Source organism: Hippoglossus hippoglossus, chromosome 10 (genome assembly GCF_009819705.1).
Source record: "Hippoglossus hippoglossus isolate fHipHip1 chromosome 10, fHipHip1.pri, whole genome shotgun sequence".
NCBI classification, from domain to species: Eukaryota; Metazoa; Chordata; class Actinopteri; order Pleuronectiformes; family Pleuronectidae; genus Hippoglossus; species Hippoglossus hippoglossus.
The window spans coordinates 6,887,508-6,908,035 of NC_047160.1; the positions used below are offsets into that span (position 1 = coordinate 6,887,508).

Sequence of the window (20,528 nt, forward strand, 5' to 3'; positions counted from 1 at the left end):
TTTCCCCAGCACTGTATGACAGACATGTTCTTTAGTTAGTTGCTGACTAACTAAAGAACATGGCAACGCATCTAGCAGATGAAGAGACAGACATTTTGTTCAGGAGTTGTGGAGAAAAGAAAATGAGAATCAGCACTGAAGTGGCCACTGGAGCTAAAACCTTTGACCTGCCATGACAATCAGCAGATGACACAAAATGTAAAACTCACTATATGACCCTAAAACAACCCCACTTTCAATAACCAGCAGCTGAATGCCAACTTAACCAGTTCATATTTATATATTATATATATTAACTTTGCTTTAAGAGGAACCAGACTGAATGTTTTGAAGCTTTGTGTTTTCAGAATAGTTTCCCCACAAGTTTCACTCTGTTATAGAAATCAATACATAATCGAAATCAAACAAATGCATTTATTTCATACTGAAATGAATACAAGAGAACAAGAAGCCTGAATCTGACTTCGTGAAACTTTGTCCTTCTGGAGCAAAGAGTGAGACTCAGGATGGGAAATCCCTTCTTCCTGGTTCCTGGTATTAATCTCAAGCAAAGCTGGGGCAGCACTGAATGTATTGGTGGAAACACTGATTACACACATACATTAAAATGGTGGAAATCTTTTGTGTACTTCAGCCTGCGAGGGTCCTTCTTGATGGTTTATTGGCAATGTCATGTGGAAGACATTTCAATAGTGTGTGTGTGTGTGTGTGTGTGTGTGTGTGTGTGTGTGTGTGTGTGTGTGTGTGTGTGTGTGTGTGTGTGTGTGTGTGTGTGTGTGTGTGTGTGTGTGTGTGTGTGTGTGTGTAAAGGAATTTCTCAATCCCTGCAGCATGATGTGGACCTGCTGGGTTGTACAACTGATACAGACTGACTGTCTTTGTTTACACTGACACACACACACAGTTCAGTGACTTCGACAGATTAAATCAATTTCATCACTACATTCAGTCTGGGCATGTAGGAATTGAGAAACTCATTCCACTGCCACCACTCTTCCAGTGAATGATTAATGTGATTTGGAGGTTGTTGTCACTTTCTTGGGCCAATATTCCTGCAGCTGCCTCACCACTACCACAATACTTTGTGTATTTGTGTTACAGGGTTCAGCTCAGAGGTCCTGCTTGGGTGTGGAAGCATTTTTACTAGATGTAGATTTTGAAACTTTTACTTGAAATCTCACTTAGTCTTCGACTGTTGAAAAATTGGAAGACACACCTCATCACACATCATATTTTAAAAAGTCGCAATGATCTGTAGCAATGATTTACGTAATCGTCGCCAGCTAGCTAAAATTGACTCCTTCTTTGAATTGTGTATGTCTGAGAGGATCGAGCAGCAGGGAATCTCTGGATCAACCCTCTAAATTCACCTCGTAGCCACACACACACATAAGTACTGGGAGCTGTAGTTAGTTAAGCTTCCTACTTATCATGATTAGCTGCGACAGGCTGTTGCGCGACCGCTAGGCCTCCTGCTGAGGCAGATGATTAAAGTTAGGTGTTTTTGTGTAAGCAGTAGATGGTGATATGCAGGAGTTTTGATGGCCAAAACTGATATCAAAGAGATGCCTCTTAATGTACACTATTTTATTCATCAACAGTGCTTTACTGGTGGCACTGGCTCCCACTATTCATGCTTTGCAGATGCATCAAATATCCGTCATGGTCCCATCACAAGCATCTGTCCAATGAAAAAATTGATGTCTGTCATCACTAAGTGCTGTACTGTATATTGATTAATAAAAAAAAGGAAATCCATTGAATGAAAGTAGGACAGAGTAATGTACCAGTGTGCTATATACTGAATTGATCCATAGTGATTCAACACTCTGAGGCTTCTTTCTATGGATGACAACCTTTAAAGGATTATTTCAACATTTTGGAAAACTTGCTGGATAGTATTTCCTCAAATAGAAACTGGCATTTAGTAACATGTTCCGGAAAAAAACAAGGCTAAGCTTCTGGTGCCTGTCATATAATGTGCATGGCAGCTAAGCATAACTTTTCTGTACCAAGGACATGCACAAGGCTAAACTGTGTGATGGCAACATTGGCGGCACTCACACATTCTTGACCTGATGCAGCAAATTATTCTCAAAACCTAAGAGCAGCCAAGCATGGGAATAAACTCTGTCAAAACCAAAAAAAGATTTTGAGAAATTGAAAGTAAAACTCAAGTTAAATTATCTCAGGAACTGATCCTAACAAGTTAATATTCAAACCACTGGCCACATTATGCTAATTGCTTAACGAGACCAGCAACGTGGCAAGGTTGGCTATGTTTATTGGTTGAGTTGATTCGGTGTAGGCGTGAAGATTGATGTTTGGTTAGAGTTAGGGAAAGAATATCAGGGTCAGAAAATCCGAGGTAGGTAGAGTTGAGAAAAACTATTTATCTTCTCACTTTAACCAGCTGGAAAACTGACATTATTTAAACACCTAGCATTTAATGTTTCATACAAATGATCTCTACGTAATTACCATAGACTGTATTTATAGATGGAGGATGCGTCTCCTCTCCCTTTCACTTTCCAGAAATAAAGCCAAAATATCCTACATACGAATGCTGCCATCTTGTCATCTAGAGTCTAAGCAGTGGTGATTGGACAATAAAGCAGCGGTGTAGAGTCTCAACTGTCAATCATAACATTTCACCCTGTTTTTGTATCTAATTATCAATTAAAATCAAACTTGGAGAAGAAATGAAGCTTGAACATACAGTGTGATAAGAACTCACCAAAACGACAAAAAACATCTTTGAGAAAAATGTATTTGACATGTATTTATCGTTTTAGTTTCGGTGCATGTCCCATCAACTAACATAGAGGAGGCGGGGTTATGACCTGCACTTCAACCAGCCACTAGGGGGGGATCAAGACACTTTGGCTTCCCTTTTGGGGGGGCCATCATTTTGTCCATCTTTGTATACCCTTTTATACCAAAGTGTTGAGACAGACCAGCCTAAAGTTGAGCTACAGTCTTCTCACATGGCTTTCAAAGGTTCACAACTAAAGGGGTTGTTATAGTACATCTGTTTCAGTATAGAAATAAAACCTTGGTATTTGTCAGTTTATAAAATAATTCATTTTGAACACAACTAAACAGTGGAGAGAGAGAAAAGGAGGAAGAGTAGAACCGAGTCGGAGGATAAGGTCATGGGGGGCAGTCGCTTGTTCCCACTTGCCTCCTCCCTCATTCCTCCCTCTTTATCTTCCCCCTCCAGCCCTCCCTCGGCAGTATTACCAGCCGTGGTTACTCGGAGGAGAGGAGCGAGGCATGCAGCAGCCACTCACTCATTTTGTCAATTGTTTTTCCCTCTAGCTGACTACCCGACACTGCGAGGACTTGTATTATACTTCCAAAGCCAGGATTAGACAGGGGGAAAAGTCCTTTTCCTGTTTTTGAAGACACATGTGATCCTGATTCATTTCAGAAGGACATTCCTGTTGTTCTAAATTTCTACCTATTCATTTTGAGCTTCTTGTGTGGTGTTCTCAACCTGCTGTGATACAACCAGGGCTGCCCGTTGGAATTGGCCGTCCTGCATCAGACGTTCTGATCTCTGGAGAAATGTCTGAAGTTTGACTTTAGTGGAGCTCCAAAGGGGGAGGAACCTCACAGGATGGTTTGACTTTGAAGAGAGAGTCATCTACGCTCGTGTCCTGCATCTTCTCTGCTGCAAAGAGAGAGAAGTCATTGGTTTTCAGGAAGGAGAAGTAGACTGGTGTGGAAGTAAACCACCAGGTGTTGGATGTGAGGGTTTCATATTCCACAGACCAGGGGAAAAACCTAATTTTTTTTTACAAAGACTGAGGACTTTTCAAGCTTTTGTTCCACGTCAGTGTTACAACATGGCTGGGATGTATGGATGCTTCAAGGGCAGGAAGTAAGTTTCACTCATTAAAAAAAATTGTTTTGACATCACACCTGACAACATAATATTGCTCATTCATATTGCTTCACCGACATGCCCAGTCACATCATGAACACCGTTTCCAAATCTGTGTCAGCGGACAGGGGTGTAATTTGGCTCTTTAAAGGGATCTGTCATTTTCAGCACATAACAAAAACCATTGACAACAAGATAACACAGGATATATATATTATGTTAATAGAGAAACACTCTAATACTTGAACTCCTTATTCACAGATGGCCATAATGAGTTGAGCAAATAAATAAATCCTTCTTAGAGGGCACTGATTCTGTGTTTTGTTGCACCACTCTACTAAACCTTTTGTTTGTCTTTGTTTATTGAGGCAATTGATGACTTGTAGTTGGCAGTAACAGTCAGCTGTATGACTCAGAGCTGACTGACTGAATACTCTGTTTTTATACTGCGACTGACAGGTTTTTCAGAAATTCCCACAGCTGAAGTTTGATCCTGACACAGAATCAAGTGGATGAAAACAAATTGCACTGGCCCTGGATCAAATCATGTTGTTTATCTGTTGATGATGTGATACTTGATATCTGCAGCTATGAGAGTTTCTTTTAATTTAAATCTGACTTGTTCTGCTCCTGCTGATGGAAGTCATCACTGCTTTTAAATATAGGACTCGGGGCTTGGCAGTGTGATGGGACCACAGAGGGTTCATATAATGAGGGCCTTTAGCTTTTTGACTTCAGTAAAGAATCTTTTTTGTACCAAAGCTTAATAGATGTGGTGTTGGATGCACTGACACCCACGTCCACTTTCTTTATCTTTGTCCTTTCAGTATCATGACATGGAAACAATACAAGCTTGTATGGCCACTCAGCAGAGTTGACCAAGACAAACATTTTGTTTGTGGGTGTGTGACGCAGCGAAAGAAAGTGAATAAGAAGGAGAGGGGATGAGTTGCATGACAGCTGCACAAAGATTCCACTAAAGAACCACAACTGTGTTAGCCTGGAATTCACTGAAACCACAAATAACTTCTCACCACAAACTGGGAATATGCAGGAATTGTTGATGTAACAGAGTTGACCCCGACAAACACACGACTGATGGTGCCTTCAAATACAACTTGTAAAGACAACACGGTTGTTAGGTTTCTGGCAATAAAAAAATAATTTCTAAATTATATTCTTGTACCTTTTTGTCTTCCTTTTGTTTATTCCAACTTCACGTTAAAAACTGACAAACCAGCAGGCGCCAACAAATCAAACTCATTTATTTGTGGTGTTGCCACGACTTATTAACTAAAAAGTCATGGCTCAACACTCGAGCATGGTAAACACAGAGCTGCTTTTAAACAGCTCTCTGCTTTGAGACCATAGCTGTTAAACCTGGGTACAGGAGGCCTGTTGGATGTCACAAGCAACAATACAATAACAAAATACACAGCACAAGAGTTTAGTGAGTGGTGTCTTAACAAAACTAAAAACACAAGTAATGGGAATTGATTTAAATGAGCTTCTGATGTGGCAAATGTTAACAAACGTGTCTAGCTAGCATTTTTCGTGTCACCATTATTTAATGTGTGTATCTAAAAATATGTATTTTTGAATTGCAGTTATGTTTCAAGGAAAACAATTTGCAGTTTGAAATATATTAACATTACAATATCCAGACTTAAATCCAGTCAGCTGGAGGCAGAGCAAACTGACAGTTACTGGATGAGTGAAGGCTGTTTGACTCCTCCTGCTGGGTGTCAGACCGTGGGGTCTTAAACACTCTAAAATGGTCTATATTTTCAATCATCTGAATCTTTGGCTTAAGGAAGTCTTAAATATGTTAAAATATTAAGCACTGCCTTTAATAATTAGGTAGGTCTTAATTATTTTAGTTCTCATTTAACGCTTCTTCAGTCACACTCTTAAATGTGGTTGTTTTGTTTTTTAAGAGAAATGTTTTGGCAGCATACAGATATTAGCACGCTGTAATAAAACAAGACCACTGTGGAAGTGATAAGTGAGTGTACAACACCCTGGTCAGAACTTATCTCAGTTCAGTCAGCTTGGCTGTGACAAGGACTATGCATCCTGTCTCTGCCTGGAGTTTGTGAGATAACTAGGATACTTCACCTCATCTACAATAACGTGGGACTCTGATATTCCTCCACATCTGTCATACTTGTCGTCTTTCTTTAATTTTGTTCATTATTGTCTTGGAAAAGTCTTGAATTTAACTTGTTGAAACCTGCAGAAACCCTGTTCTAGGTTAAACTGAGAATTCGGAATGGTACAATTTTAAACTGCATGTGTCTTGCATGAGAAGGAAGCTGGACTGGCATAACAGCATGACTAAAGGTGCAGGGTTGATGGTTTAATTACCCACAACCCACAACCCAATTGGTTTTAGTGGAACATTTTAATTCACAGAGAGCAGAGCAGAAGTAGTTTTTGCAATAGCGAGGCAGGTTCAACCCCATGTGCACGGGGGTTGCAATAAGGCCAAAGACAAGTGTGCGTTCTCCCTCTCTCATCAGGGCCCATCTTTCCCAATGCTTCCTTGATCCTTATGTAACCAGAGAGGGATGAGTTTGCTCAGCAGGAATGGTGATGCAGCTGTAAATGAATGTAGACTGTACAGAGTGACTGATGAGCGTGTTTGGTCAGTTTCTGTCTGAGTCCATGTAAGGCCTGTTGCTAAGAGAGCAGCCCCATCTCACACAGGAGGGGACTGGAGATGGGGGAGAGATTGGAGCAAAGAAAGAGAGCTGGAAGATGAGAGAAACCCCCAACCCCAAATAAGTGTTTTTCAAATTGCAACCAAACCACAGGGATGAAAGGCTTTTTTCGAGCCATCTGGACAATAATGTTGCTCTGGACAATGATTTTAAACTTGAAGCTAACATGGAAACTTTATTTTAGTGCAACTCTGTTTAGGAATAGATAATAAACAGGCCAAGGATCAGAGTTAGGATTTTTCTGGTAAGATGTAGTTACATCTACACCTAAAGTTAATCCATTTGTTAAAATAAACACTATGCAACACTCTGCGTTTATCGATCCATCACGTCCAGTAGTTTGGTTAAAAGGTTTTTTGTAAGCTTGTGATTTTCCATGAAACCACTCAACCTCTGACTACTTTACCCTCATTGTGTTCCAACATGTGCAAACCCTGTTTCCAGCCAATGAATAACCATTGTTTTAAATAGTTCCGGCTGGATTACTACACTACTAGTCCAGATTAATACAGTCAGACATGCTGGAATAAGAAGCTGAAATTTATTTTCTTACTGTTCTGGGAATTTCTTTGCAACAGAAGGTCTCTGGTTTTGTTTCAGACTCTGAATCACTACCGTTGCATGCAAACACACACATTGCCACTCACTGGACTCGAACCAAACCACATTTTATAACTCTGGGATTTCCTCCGTTTACTTAACCAGGAGGAGATGAAACAAATAATAGTGCTCACATTTGTTTTTCTAAACCCAAGTGAGTCATATGTTTCAAGATGTGCCCACAGCAGTGAGGTAGAAAATACATGACTACAATGTCATGATAACATAATTATGGACATTATGGATACCACATGGTCAAAAATACAGTTTTATAGAGCACTTTCAAAACTGCTTACCACACGACTGGCTTTACCTGGGCTCGCTTATGTGACACATGGAATTCCAGTGAGAAATTGCTCTAGTAACAATGTAGCTTGTAACCATGACCCCTAATTGTAACTAAAAACACGAAGTCCATGAGAAGTGAACGGTGAGTGTCCCAAAATATCACCCAACAGGACAGTTTAAATGCCCCCTGCTTACAAGTGATGTTAACATTTTAGAAACGTGGCATTAGTATGAAAAGTTTAGAAAAAAAAGCTTTTTTCCATTCAGTACTGGACCCTTAAATAAATTCAACAAGTGCCATGCAGTACTGTCAATCTCTTAGATCCTTTTTGAATTTTAAGGCATGGAACTCATTGGGAATTAATTTGATTGAATAATATCCTCCTTAGTCACTGGATCCTTCTGACCAGGCGGGCGTTGAATGGGTCAAGAAGGAAGTAGTTCAGTTATAAAGGTATGTGTGGTTTGATGTGGGGTAGAAACCGGCAGCCAGAAAGAAAGGAGGGAATGTGAGACAATGACACAGGAGGTAAAGAATGGATAAACATCAAGGGGTGGAGGAAATAAAGAATTGTTGTGTTTAGCTGTGATATCTGGCCACATTCTTTATATACTTCTCATATCCTTTTATGGCCCTTTGGAGATGGAATAGACAATAACAAACCCTCATGTAAAAGCTCTTTAACATGTGGGAAGAGAGTAATGGGAGAGTGAAAGATGTTTGTCCTGGGAAGATGAGACCTTTTTTACGTGCTGTTCTCCGTTACTCATTTTTAACAGCCAGGATGTTTTCAGGATGTTTTTATCCAGCTTTTAATTTAGCTCTGTTTTGTGGTGGATCAGCAGGCTCTATTGAAGGCCCTGTTGACCTATCAGTAGAATAATCTAATAAATAATGATGCAGGCAAAGCCCTGCTGATCAGATCATCACAACACCGAAGTCTATGAGAAGCAGCGTGTGTGGGAATATTTTAGGTACTACTCCCTAAATGGCCAAATTACCAAGTAAATTATTTGCAAACTGTTCATCAGGACGATAATTTTAATGATTAATAGCATGCGCACAGTACAGACAACAGAATGATGATTTAGCTTGAGCCTAAAATATCATAATTCTATGTATCATATCTGATTTATTCCAGCATGTCAACTGAATATTAGATTGTTATAACTTGTGATAATTGGGTGCCAAAAATGGGTAAATCTACACCTCCTCCATTTACAGTAGGTGCACAGGGCTACTTTATGTGTTGCACACACTGAGAAGTTGACATTCATGCTGGTTATGTCTGTGTATACAACATGCCTGTCTCCAGCTATATCTGTACAGAGTGGTTCAGCCCAGTCCGCCTAGTTTATCATTTCAGCTGCCTGAGTCACTTCTGCATCTTTCTCGGTCTCGCTGTGGAAATTGAAGGCTTGTGGTTTGTCATTGATCCGCTAACATCACATTACAGAGGCTGGTTCATCTGCAGTTCCTCCGCTCAGTCTCTCATCTCGTCCTACTTTTGCAGGGACTCAAGTTCAGGACTTGTTTTTCTGTCTCAAATACAGTTTGGGGAATAGTTTCCACAGTTCTCCGGCCAAGCACCTAAAAATGTGTCTTTTTTATGTCTCCCAAATGGATCCCACAGTGTGTTGTGCTGATGGGGATCCCCACTACTGAAGTAAGGGGCTAACAGAGTTGTGAAGTTAGTAGTGCAGAGCCCGTTTTAAACCTGCCTGTTAGGAATGGGCTGTTTGCTTTGTCTGTGGTGGTGCTGGTTGCAACTTTTCTCTGTGAAACTGAAAAAGTGACCTGCAGTAATTGAGCCAGATCTCTGGTCGCCTGTTTAATCAAAGTTTATTAATATTAAAACTATTGTTTGTTCAAATTGCACCGAATTTGACACTTTGCACTTCCTTGACGCCGATAATATGAATGAACGGTTCTCAAGATGTGCGAGCCACATACAGACAGAGATTTCTGGAATTAGTAGATGGATAACAGTTATATACATTCTATGTATTCACCAAAACTCCGAAGCCTCAAACATCCCACCTTTTCTTCGGGTCTTGTTTTAAAATGTAAAGAAAAATACCTTCTCAAACCCTCTGTGATGGTCTGTGAATGAGCAGCTCTACTCGCGGTGATGGAATGTATGACAGAAAACAGAATTTCATTCATAAACAGCGGCAGCTCGTTGTGCTCTAACAGCTTTCACATGACTTGAGGTTCAGCTCTGCTTTCTCTGTGTACAACCGCACAGCTAAGCAGCTTGTTCTGTTTGAGCCAAATGGGAAATCATCACTGTAATTTCATCATGTTGTCCAGGGGAGAGGGCCATACTAGGTTTCTCGAACTTGTGGCAATCTGCGGCCACAGGCGTCGGATTTCATACATGTTTCCCTCAACAATGGCAAAATATTTCTCTCAGAAGCTGCCATACATGGTGCATTAGTCCTTTGCTAAGCTCTCAGCTTCTGTCCCTGCTTCTGACTCATTGTAAGTCACTGTGCTCACTAATTGTTGTAGTAATGTAATCAGGTCTATATTAGCCCACTTAGTTAGTTAGTGCTGGTGGTACAGAGGGATTAGAGCTGGAGTGGATTTGTGTTGTAAAAGCTATGAATCCAATACGAGGCCTACTATTGAATGTCGTTAACTAGATGTATTCATTTTAGATAGACAAGAAGATACAGTCAGGACGCAGATAAATTATTTCATTGTTATGATTTGGTTCATTAATGAATTAAAGGCTTAATTAATTCAAACATAAACATAAACTCTTGCAGAATCAGAGGGTGCCAGAGTTATGAGTTAGTCTTAATAGAAAAAAAATGGATCATGTCCGATTCAGATAAGATTTCCAGTTCTTCCAGTTTTATCACATTTTTTAGTGGCATGTCTCAGAAAAAGTCAATCTTTCCATTATATAAATTTCCTGAACTATTTCTATCCATTCCAAAATGGGTGGAGACTCTTTACTCAGCCATTTCCTGGTTATTGCTTTCTTACTGGCTGCTAGTAGTATTTGTTGTAAATATTTATGTGATTTTTTTTTTCCCCCAGGTATGTCCCACTAACATTAAATTCAACATCTGTAAAAGCTTAGTTTCTGAGTTGGGGCCCATGCCATTGGAGGACGTTCAGCGTTGTCACATGCAGTCAGACATCATGTCAGACATCTGCATGTCGGTGTTGCTAAGAGCCAGTTAGTCAGCATCATAAGCCTGTGGTACGATGAGTCTGGCACCAGTGCCTCCACTGAGGGATTAAGGCTGGACTAGATTGGATTTGCTCTACGTCAGGACAGGATCCTTGTGGACATGTGTGTTCATGAGTCTTCATCATTCACTCCCTTGTTTTTCTGGATTTCTCTTTAATTTGCTTCAATAGTTTCCTCCCCTGATAGCAGCACTGATCCTAGACACTGGTTGTTTTCACTGTTTATACCTGGACTCTGTTCAGTCATGATGCATCTGTGTGGTCGAGATTTGGACTCTGTTCTGACCACATCAGCTGGACGAGACTTAATTAACAGCAGATGGCGTGGCACTGAGGTGTGTGTGTGTGTGTGTGTGTGTGTGTGTGTGTGTGTGTGTGTGTGTGTGTGTGTGTGTGTGTGTGTGTGTGTGTGTGTGTGTGTGTGTGTGTGTGTGTGTGTGTGTGTGTGTGTGTGTGTGTGTGTGTGTGTGTGTGTGTGCGCGCCTAATTGTTAATGAGGTTATTTCATCTGTCTAATAAAGGCAGGCCTCCTACTGGTCTGAATACCTCTACTTGTTAATCCATTGTTATGTAATGAGCCTGATACACACACACACACACACACACACACACACACACACACACACACACACACACACACACACACACACACACGTACAAGCACAAAAACATTCCCTGTCTCGATACGCGCACACACGTAAACTCATCGGCTTCCAAATAAAGCTAATGATGTGCCTGAGAGTGTTTACACTGGAGTGCAATGCTGGAGAAGGATTAGCATCTGAAATAAAGATAAAGTTAATAAACAGCTGCCAGAAGACCGTCCTCGGAACAATGCAGGATGGAAAATGTTCATAATTAAAAAGTGGTCTGAAAGAAAACAATGCTCCCTAAAGCCAGGCGGAAAATGAAAACAAGTAAAGCACTGAGATGACTGTTGTGGTTTTGCATTTCGTAGAATAACAAGTTCAGTTCATGAAGTGATGTAACCTGCTCTTATATACGAGGATAGAAAAGTAAAGTGGGAGCTGCAGCTTGTTAAATGCTACACTGTGTCTGTCAAATGGAGTTTTAGTGTTTTGAGAAATAGCTCTTCATACAATTATATTGTTTTTCACACCCTCTTTAACATGTCAGATGTTATTATGTCATATTACGTTCAGCTCATGCAATATATTTGTTTAACACAGCAAAACAAATATGTTGTCTCTTGGAATGGTTCTAGTATTTTCCCTCTCATTTTCATAAGGTGGACAGAATATTAGAATCACCAGGTGCAATATAAATACTCAATGTAAGACTGCTTTTTCCCATGATTGTAAAATAACAGAGCTGATTTCGAACCAGCCTCATTATTCATTACCGCCACCAAGGAGCTATGTTTAATTACGCAAAAACTACTCAATTGATTTCCATTTAATTTTGTGAAAGGGTGGGGCATGACCCAAAGAAGAGCCCATTAAATATTGGTGTGGATCCAGGTCGGGGGGGTGGTGGGATTTAGGGTGTTTTTCAGCATTTTCACTGGATTTCTCAGAGAATAGTTTGTGTTTAAGGGACAGATTTTTATGAGTGCGTACAATCTGGTGCAGATCCAAATAAAATCCAGATGTAGTGAGTTTAAATTTGGTTTTATAAGGCGACTGTTTGGCCTTGGTAGAGGTATGATCTCTACTAAGTGCCATTCTAGTTGTATCTAAGCTATCTAATGTGGGACAGAAAACTGAGCCTGGTCCACTTCCACCTGCTGAGCCCTCTGGGAGACAAACTGCATCTGAATGTCTGATGGTGTAGAAATTGGATCCTTGATTCTTTGTATTATGCTTTTCACTATTTCACTACTTGTCTACAGTGGAACTCTTTACTGCAGCTTCTATAGGTAGCTCACAGCAAATCAAAACATCCCTTAAAAAACTGCCCATAAAGACTAGGTCTCATGCAGGGATGTGTTTTTATAGTGCAACCCAGAATCTGGAATTTTTCAAACAATAATGTCAAATTAATAATTTGATAGATGAAAGTGAGCCGGCAGCAGACATTTAGTTTCAGTCAATAACACTGATTTGACTTAATAGCATGTAGCTTATATCTTTACTCAGCTATCGTATAAATATCTGATTAGAATAAAATTTCAAATAACTTCAGATAAATTAGTTGATTTAAAACAATTGGTTGTGGTGATGACAAAGTGTGAAGTTATAAAGCTACCACAAGCTGCCATTATAAAAGCTATAAAGCTCTACAAGCTTTGTTTTCTTCTCTAATTCACAGACTTCTTTCATTCCATCTATTTGCTTATTTACAGTAACGTGTGTAAATGGGTAAACAATCTTTCTACGTGCTTTGGTTGAAACCCTCAGCTCTACAGTGGAAGGCCTCTGTGTTTACTCTGAGTCTGTTTTGCCTTTCTTCTCCCTCCTCCTGCTAATATTCGTCTGTTTATCTAACTGAGTCTTCTTTCTTTTCATGCTGCTCTTTCCCACAACCCCTCGCTCTGACCTCCTCCCTCCTTCTGTCTTGTGTTTGTCCCTGTCCTCTGTTTTCTCACTGTCTTCTCTCTCACTTCTCCTTGCACTTTATTGATGTGTCCCCCACTCATCCTCAATATTTCTTTATAATTCTCTTGCCCTCCTCTCTTGCTGTCTTTACAAATCCACCTCTCCTCCATTCCTCACCTTTCCCTGTCATCCCTCCATCCTTCTCATAGATGAAGCGGAGGATGTCACCATGGGGAGCCGGCTATGGAAGTGGGCGCAGGTCAGTCATGTTGACCCCTGACCCTCTGATCTTGAACCTGACACTTGCTCAGGATAGTAAAACACACATTAATCTTTGAACTTCTCCCTTTGTTGTAGAATCTCATCTGTGTGTTGCCTTAAAGTGAGACGCACTCTCCATCAAATGAAATTTGAAACTGAACTTAACTGAACTGAAGGAAGAGTTTAACATTTTGGGAAAAACTCTCATTTTCTATCTTGTTCCGAATTAGAAATGGAGAGGATTGATACTTGTTCGTATGTTAACTACGACACAGAGCTTTAGAATTGTGTTTATTAGCATATTTCTACATTTTGGAGAGAGCCCGGCTAAAGCTTTTTTACTTGCTTTCTTCCTGCTAACTAAGCTAACTGCTAAAGTCTCGCAGCATTGCAGACATATCTCTACAGCGTTTCCAGATGGGAATTGTTGTATTGTATTGTACCATATGCTCTCTATGTCATTGCATAATCCAAAAGTAGGTTGCAGCTCTCAGTTGGTTTACTGTGTTTAATTTTTTTCTTCAAATTTTAAGATAATAGCCATGGTTCCTAAAATGTTAAACTACCCCTAGTTAGGGTATCAGTCCTTATATTTTCAGTGATAAATGAAATGCTGTGATATTTAGGATAACTCTACACTTCACCCTGAAATATCTCAACAGACAATAAAAGTACATTTTATAATGTTACTTTATTTTTTTCTTTTAGTAAACAGTATGTATATTATAGTATGTTCAGTCTCCCCACCCGTCACAATAGTCCAGTGGTTGTGTTGTAGGCTGTTTCCCCTCTCTCTCCTTCACTTCATCGTTTTCTGAGCTCATATCAAAGACAACATGTGTGCGTCTGTTTATCTGTGTTTGTTTCTGTCCATGTGTCTGCATCTGTTTCCTAGAGATGTTAATAAGGCTCTTGAACCTGTGTGTGTGTGCGTGTGTGTGTTGAACTCTTGGTTGGAGTGTTCCTGTGGCATCAGACAGGAAATGGATCAGTCCAATGTTATCAGCTCATAACAACAACGTCAGCCTGTGTCTTTTCATGGCCAAAATATTACAGACAATGAACTGAAATAAACAAAAGTGACAAAAGATACAAATCTCATTTATTTGTATGTTTGTGTTTCAGTTCATGATAAATGAGAAGAGGGTGGCGTTAATGACGGTCATGACTCTAACAAGGGTGTAGATGATGGTAATAGCTAATGATTATGCAATGGTAATACTGACGCAAGCCCTTCAGCACGTCAACAAACTCGGGAATGTTCCATCTGTTTCTATAATACAGACTCACTGTAAACACAGTTGACAAGAAGCTCTCCAGCCGCTTCCCTAATAGAGAGAAGGAGCCGGTTCACTCGAACAACAAACGTGAAAAAACATGGCTGTTCCTGTAAACGCTCCAAAAGGAAACAACGATTTCTCCACCATATTATAATATAGTGTATTATAGTGTATTGCAAAAACAGACCTAACTCAAGCTCAACTTACCAGTTTTCCTGGAGCTATCAACCATATCACATGGTCTTCAAAAGCGGAGTTTGCTCAGTTGTCATGGAGACGGTTATTCTGATAAACCAGCTCAATGGCTGTTATGATTTTATACAGAGTGCTTTAAGGACTTCTCGTCTGTGTTGGCTCACAGTTATCCAAACTATGTTTGTGGTTTGGTTTGACCTGATACCACGGTCATTAGTTATGTAACACATGAAAATTAAGTTAGTTTTAATATTATTACTAGATCTTGGTCATTTTAGGTTTTTATTTAATTTTCTGCTCCTAGAAAATTTCCTTTTGTTGGATTAGAAGTGGAAAAAAAGGATATTTTGCAGAGTTGAATGAGAAATTGTACAATACTCATATTTGTATGAGAAGCAGGAGGTTAGCTTGGCTGAAGTGTGGCCAAGAAAATATGCTAACCAAACACATCTTAAACTTGGTTATGAACTTTTGTTTTATCTGTACGCAAACAAAAAGTTTAAACTTTACAATCTACATATACCTTTTAACTTCTATCGCACAAACTCTGTGTAAAACTTTTGTCATCTATCATTTTATATAATTTGTTAATTGTTAGCAAGATTATTGCACTAGGCTAGCTTTTTCTTCCTACTTCCATGCTAAGCTAAGCTAATCGTCTCCTATGGCTCTAACTTCATCTTAAACAGAACGATCTTTGAACGTACATCTCAGCAAGAACCAAATAAATGTTATTTACTATAAAACTGTTATTTTAATGCCAGAATACTTTTAAAGGTCATGGACTCTTGCAGACAAAAGAAATAAAAATTGAATTACAATTATTTAGACCTTTTTAAGTCCTGGTAACACTTCTGCAACACGTTACTCTTATGTATTATCTCTATCATTTATCTTTAAAATGCTCATTAGTGTTTATCTTGGTATCATAAAACATTTGGTCTATCGTACCGCTATACATCCAATTTAAGGTGTAACAAATCTTCTAGTGAAACCCAAAAAACTAAATCTATTGTGACCAAGAGGATGGATGCAAGTGTCCCTGTTACCATAGAAACATCTATGGAAAAGTGATTGGTGGCTTAACATATAGAGTTGACAGTATGGGAAGTACTTAGAAATGTAATTGTTACCCAAACCAGTGAAGAATCTGTAGCTTTTTTAGATTAGCTGGTCTCATTGTCCTTTTCACCTCCGTTCACTTATGTGATATTGCACATCTACATAGCCGTGTAGCCCATCACATCATATGTTCAGGAGGCTTAATGGCTTGAAGCTTATAGTTATGAAAAGTTCCTTTATTAAGTTTGGCCTAAGAAAACATTCCGTTCTCTCCTCTCCCCAAACCCTGTTCTCATGACCTCCATAACATCTGTGAATATGACTGCACTAACACTAATGGTGACACAGCAACAATTATTCTGGGATATCAATTTACCAACCACAATATCAGTAATGAGTCGGCTTCCTGCCAAACTGCGCAGGAAATCGTCTGCATACAGTGCATAGCTAATTAGATTTGAGACTAGAATAGGGAGTCATGAAAACTTGGTGAATTAATGGTCCCTCTGTATGAGAGAGAGAAGCTGGTTCATCATGCTGGGGCTGAACTCTCACATGACCTCAAACTTCCTGTCTGCTGGAGGAGGTTCAATAACTGTCCTCTTAAATCAAGTGGAGTGACTGATTAAAAATCCCATAAGAAACTGGGTTTGCAGATCAATGCTTATACATTTCTCATCATGTTGATCCTTATGTGATACTGAGATCTGATACTGTTGCCTCAAGCAGCAAAGGTTCACGAAGCAGCCAGAATCTAATGCGCTGCATGTGGGTCTTTTTTTTCCTCTCTTTATTCAAGAGGGTGGTCCTTCAGTTTGAGAGCAGGACTTATTGACTTCACGTACAGATTTTGTAATGCTTTCACTCAAAACCCTGCGCTCGCACTTAAAATTACCATGTTTGTACTTATATTTACTGCACTCCAGCTTCAGCTCTTCTCTGCACCGTTTCGTGAAACATCTGCTCTCTAATTTTTTGTTTTTGTGCAAGTTTGTCAAAATTCCCCAACTAATAGAACGCCAGGTGTAGTGTTGACAAATGAAATTGTCCCACCCTCGTTGTAGGTGTGTTAGCTTTACTTCTTCTAGAGTCCCGTACGGACAGTTACTTTAACCAGGTTCATGCACTTCAGCCCTCCACTGCTTTAATATTACACCAGCTTCCTGTATGTGTGCTTGACACCCTTGGAGTGGACCCTGGATAACATGGAGCAGCAAAATCAAGGATCTTTTTATGTCATGGGAACACTGTTCCTATTTCAATTCCCCCCCCTGTATTTTATGAAGAATAGTACCAAAAGCAAAAATAACCAAGTCATTTGTCATTACTACACCTGACATTCTATTGGTCGGGGGATTTTGAAAAAAAAAATCCAAGAGCAGAGGTTTCATGTGCGCACAGAAGCAGTGAGGAGATGACCTGAAGCTGGAGCGCAGGAAATGTGAGTGCAAGCAGGGCATGTTTGAGTGCGAGCACAGGGTTGTGAGTGAGAGCATTACTATACCTGAATGTGAAATCAATAGGTCCTGCTCTAAGTGGAAAAAAACTTCTGTATCCATGCTGCTGTGCAATGAGGCAAAGAGGTTGGTTGGTAATACCACTTCATGTCTGTTTGAGTTTGTGTTAGAGGTTGCTGGGCATCTGCTGGTGCTGAGGTGAATGTTTGAGCTGCCAGACGTGGATGGCAGCACGGAGCAGAAGACTGGAAACATAGCTGAGATGCCTCTGTTGAGACTGTTTGGATTGTTGTGAAGGATTGGGCTGCGGATTGGGCTTGGTCCGGACTGAAGTGTAACGCAACAGCTTGGATTGGGAGAGAAGTTTAAATAACACATCAGAGGTTCATCTCAACAATTTACATAAGATAGACTGCACATGTTCAGTTGTTGAGGAATGAAGAAATAGATGGATGTTAATGCATTCAGGAGACTATTTTATAAGGTGGTTGCTCACTCCAGTGCGACGATGTAATCCTTCAAATGAACTTAGGCTGTCTGTTGAGTCCTTTGTGAATTCACATGTTGTCATCAACTCAAGCCAAACCACTTTCACCCACAGTCACGACACTCCCAATGGGACTTTAATCACATTGTAATCCAGCGAGCCTGATCACATTGCAAGTGGTCAGGCTGCCGTATGAGCGATACAAGGAGATAGGGGAGGATTAAGATAAATACAGCAACAGGAGACACAAAATAGACAGTCTGAGCCCATTGGGCTGCTGATGACTCAGTGTTCACCATGATTCATTCATCAAGTCCCAGTGGAAGCGTGTTGTGACTGCACGATTAGGTCTGTTGTCCAAAAGGGATCGAAAAGAAAACTCTAAGGATTTAAGGTGTATTACAAACAATGATCTGTGTTATTGTAGAAAAACTGTCTGATCAGCCTGCTTCACCTCAGCTTTTATGTGGGGATTTATTCATACACTGCTTTTATGTGCAAACTATATAAATCAATCCAATGAATCCTGTGTCAACTACATATTAGTATTCGCATGAGTATTAGTATGACAGAAGAAATTCTAAGGAACAGTAATGCTGACCTCTGGCTTCTCTCTCTGTCTCCTCCGCAGCAGTGACAGTGCTGCCATGGCATCAGGACCTCCAGATGTGATGGCCAATCAGGAGCCTGCCGAGGTCCAGGAGGAGTGCTCAGGTAACAGTTTGATCACATATTCAGTTGTACTCACTTAAAACACACTTCAATTGGCTTTAGTTTTTTTCCCATATTCTTTAAGGCTGTGGCAGCTGTGACCGCAGCTACGAACACTAACTTAATATAGAGTCAATTCTGCAGGTGCCACGTTTGTATTTTGTCAGGAGTCCCAGATACTGTTAAGGATAAACATAGCAAAGCATGTTAGTGTCAGATCAGGGTGGATGCAAGTACATGAAAGTTTATCTACACACACACAATCACAGTAGAGAGTGAGGTTAATCAATCCAGATCTTCTTACTGCTGCTGGCAGGAAATCAAGACACAGAGAAAGTTATCATCATCATCTCCAACTTATAAAGACACGCACGCACGCACGCACGCACGCACACACACACACACACTGTGAAAGTGGCTAAGCTTCTGTCATAAATTTGACCACCTCTGATTCAGACATGTTAGTGGAAATCTGTTATGTGTGGTCTAAGTTTGATGAGTCACTTCTATTAGACTTAAATGTTAGAGTTAAACATCAGGTGTGACTCCTCCATTCAGTCATGTGATGCTGCCAGACGAATGGCTCATCTCTGATTGGTGCCTGGTACGATGTGCTGTGTTTTAATTGGATCAGCAGTTTGAGTTTGTCTCTCAAAAGTAAAGATACAAGTTTGGGCCTTCTCACATTTATCAATTTTATTGTCATACCTAAGATCTTCAATTCTGGAAGCATTTTCCTTTTCTTTATGACATCATAAATAATCAAAACTCTGAAGATATTATTTATTCAAAAATAAATTACCATATATACTGTACATAATTGGTGCTGTTTTTACAATTACCAGGAGAAAGAAATTAAAACCACATATATTGTTTTTTTATGGGATGTACATTTTTATTGATTAATTAAGATTTAATTGATATATTTTTAATTTCTAATTGTAGACTTTATAGACTTTAAGACCAAAATGAATTGGTTGGTACTGTAACTAGATTAGTGCAAATTCACGCACACTAGCCACCCATTATAAAAATAAAGCTAAGCTAATGCTAGCTGTACTCCCTTGTTATTTAAAGTGGACAGGGTTAATTTCACCTGTTATGGTATTACTTGGTATTATAATACGTAAAGAGTTTATCCATTTGAAAAAATATAACTCATTTGGTGGGTACTGAGCAAAACAATTAAATTAACTGCGTAACTGTAGCAGGTCAGAGACGTCAGGTGAGGAGTTCTTCATATGTGGCCCAGGATACATTTCTGTTCACACAGCAGATAAAGAAAGTGGCCACATGTGTCCCAGACCAACTCCAAATGTGGTCTGAGTGATCAGATCTCATTTAGGACATATAGACTTTGCACTGACCTCTTGTGATCACATCACTCAGGACGGACGTTAATACCAGTGTAATACGAAGTTAACATCAGGTTAGGAGCTCTCCAAGTGTGAATTTTTTGAAGAGACAAACAGCCTGTATCACTGATGGTAGCTGGCTCACAGTGTGACAGGTTAAAGGAGGAGAAACATGTTCAGGCACTACAGATGTTCAGTCAGCTGCTGGGAAACATTTACCCGTCGGCTTCAGGTTTAGATGCTGTTCCCACATATACAAGAACTGTTTTGAAACAGCTTGATTACTATGTATTATATGCTATAACGAGTAACAATATCAACCTTCACTTTAACAGTTTCACTTTGCTCGTTGCTTCATCAGACCTCTGTTACTAAGTTTGAATCAATGACTGACAACACAAAGAAACAGTCATACTTCATTTGTATTCAAACATCCCTCAAACCCTTTACTAATTCAAACTACTGGAGGGGACATGGACACAGAAATATCTCATGTTATAAGTAACATTATCCT

General features: G+C 39.8%; 1 protein-coding gene across 5 annotated transcripts in view; it reads left to right on the forward strand.

Moving 5' to 3' along the window:
* zgc:66433 (uncharacterized protein LOC321250 homolog) overlaps positions 1-20,528 on the forward strand; it is a 49,001-nt gene that overhangs the window by 7,697 nt on the left and 20,776 nt on the right. For 2 of the 5 annotated variants that reach the window (XM_034598943.1, XM_034598945.1), the window contains exons 1-3: positions 3,241-3,886; positions 13,416-13,465; positions 18,580-18,662. In XM_034598943.1, coding sequence (XP_034454834.1) covers positions 3,869-3,886; positions 13,416-13,465; positions 18,580-18,662 — 151 coding nt within the window. In that variant the 5' untranslated portion in view covers positions 3,241-3,868. Of the gene's footprint in view, positions 1-3,240; positions 3,887-13,415; positions 13,466-18,579; positions 18,663-20,528 lie in introns of those variants that run through there. The other 3 variants (XM_034598946.1, XM_034598947.1, XM_034598944.1) reach the window with 3 other exon arrangements.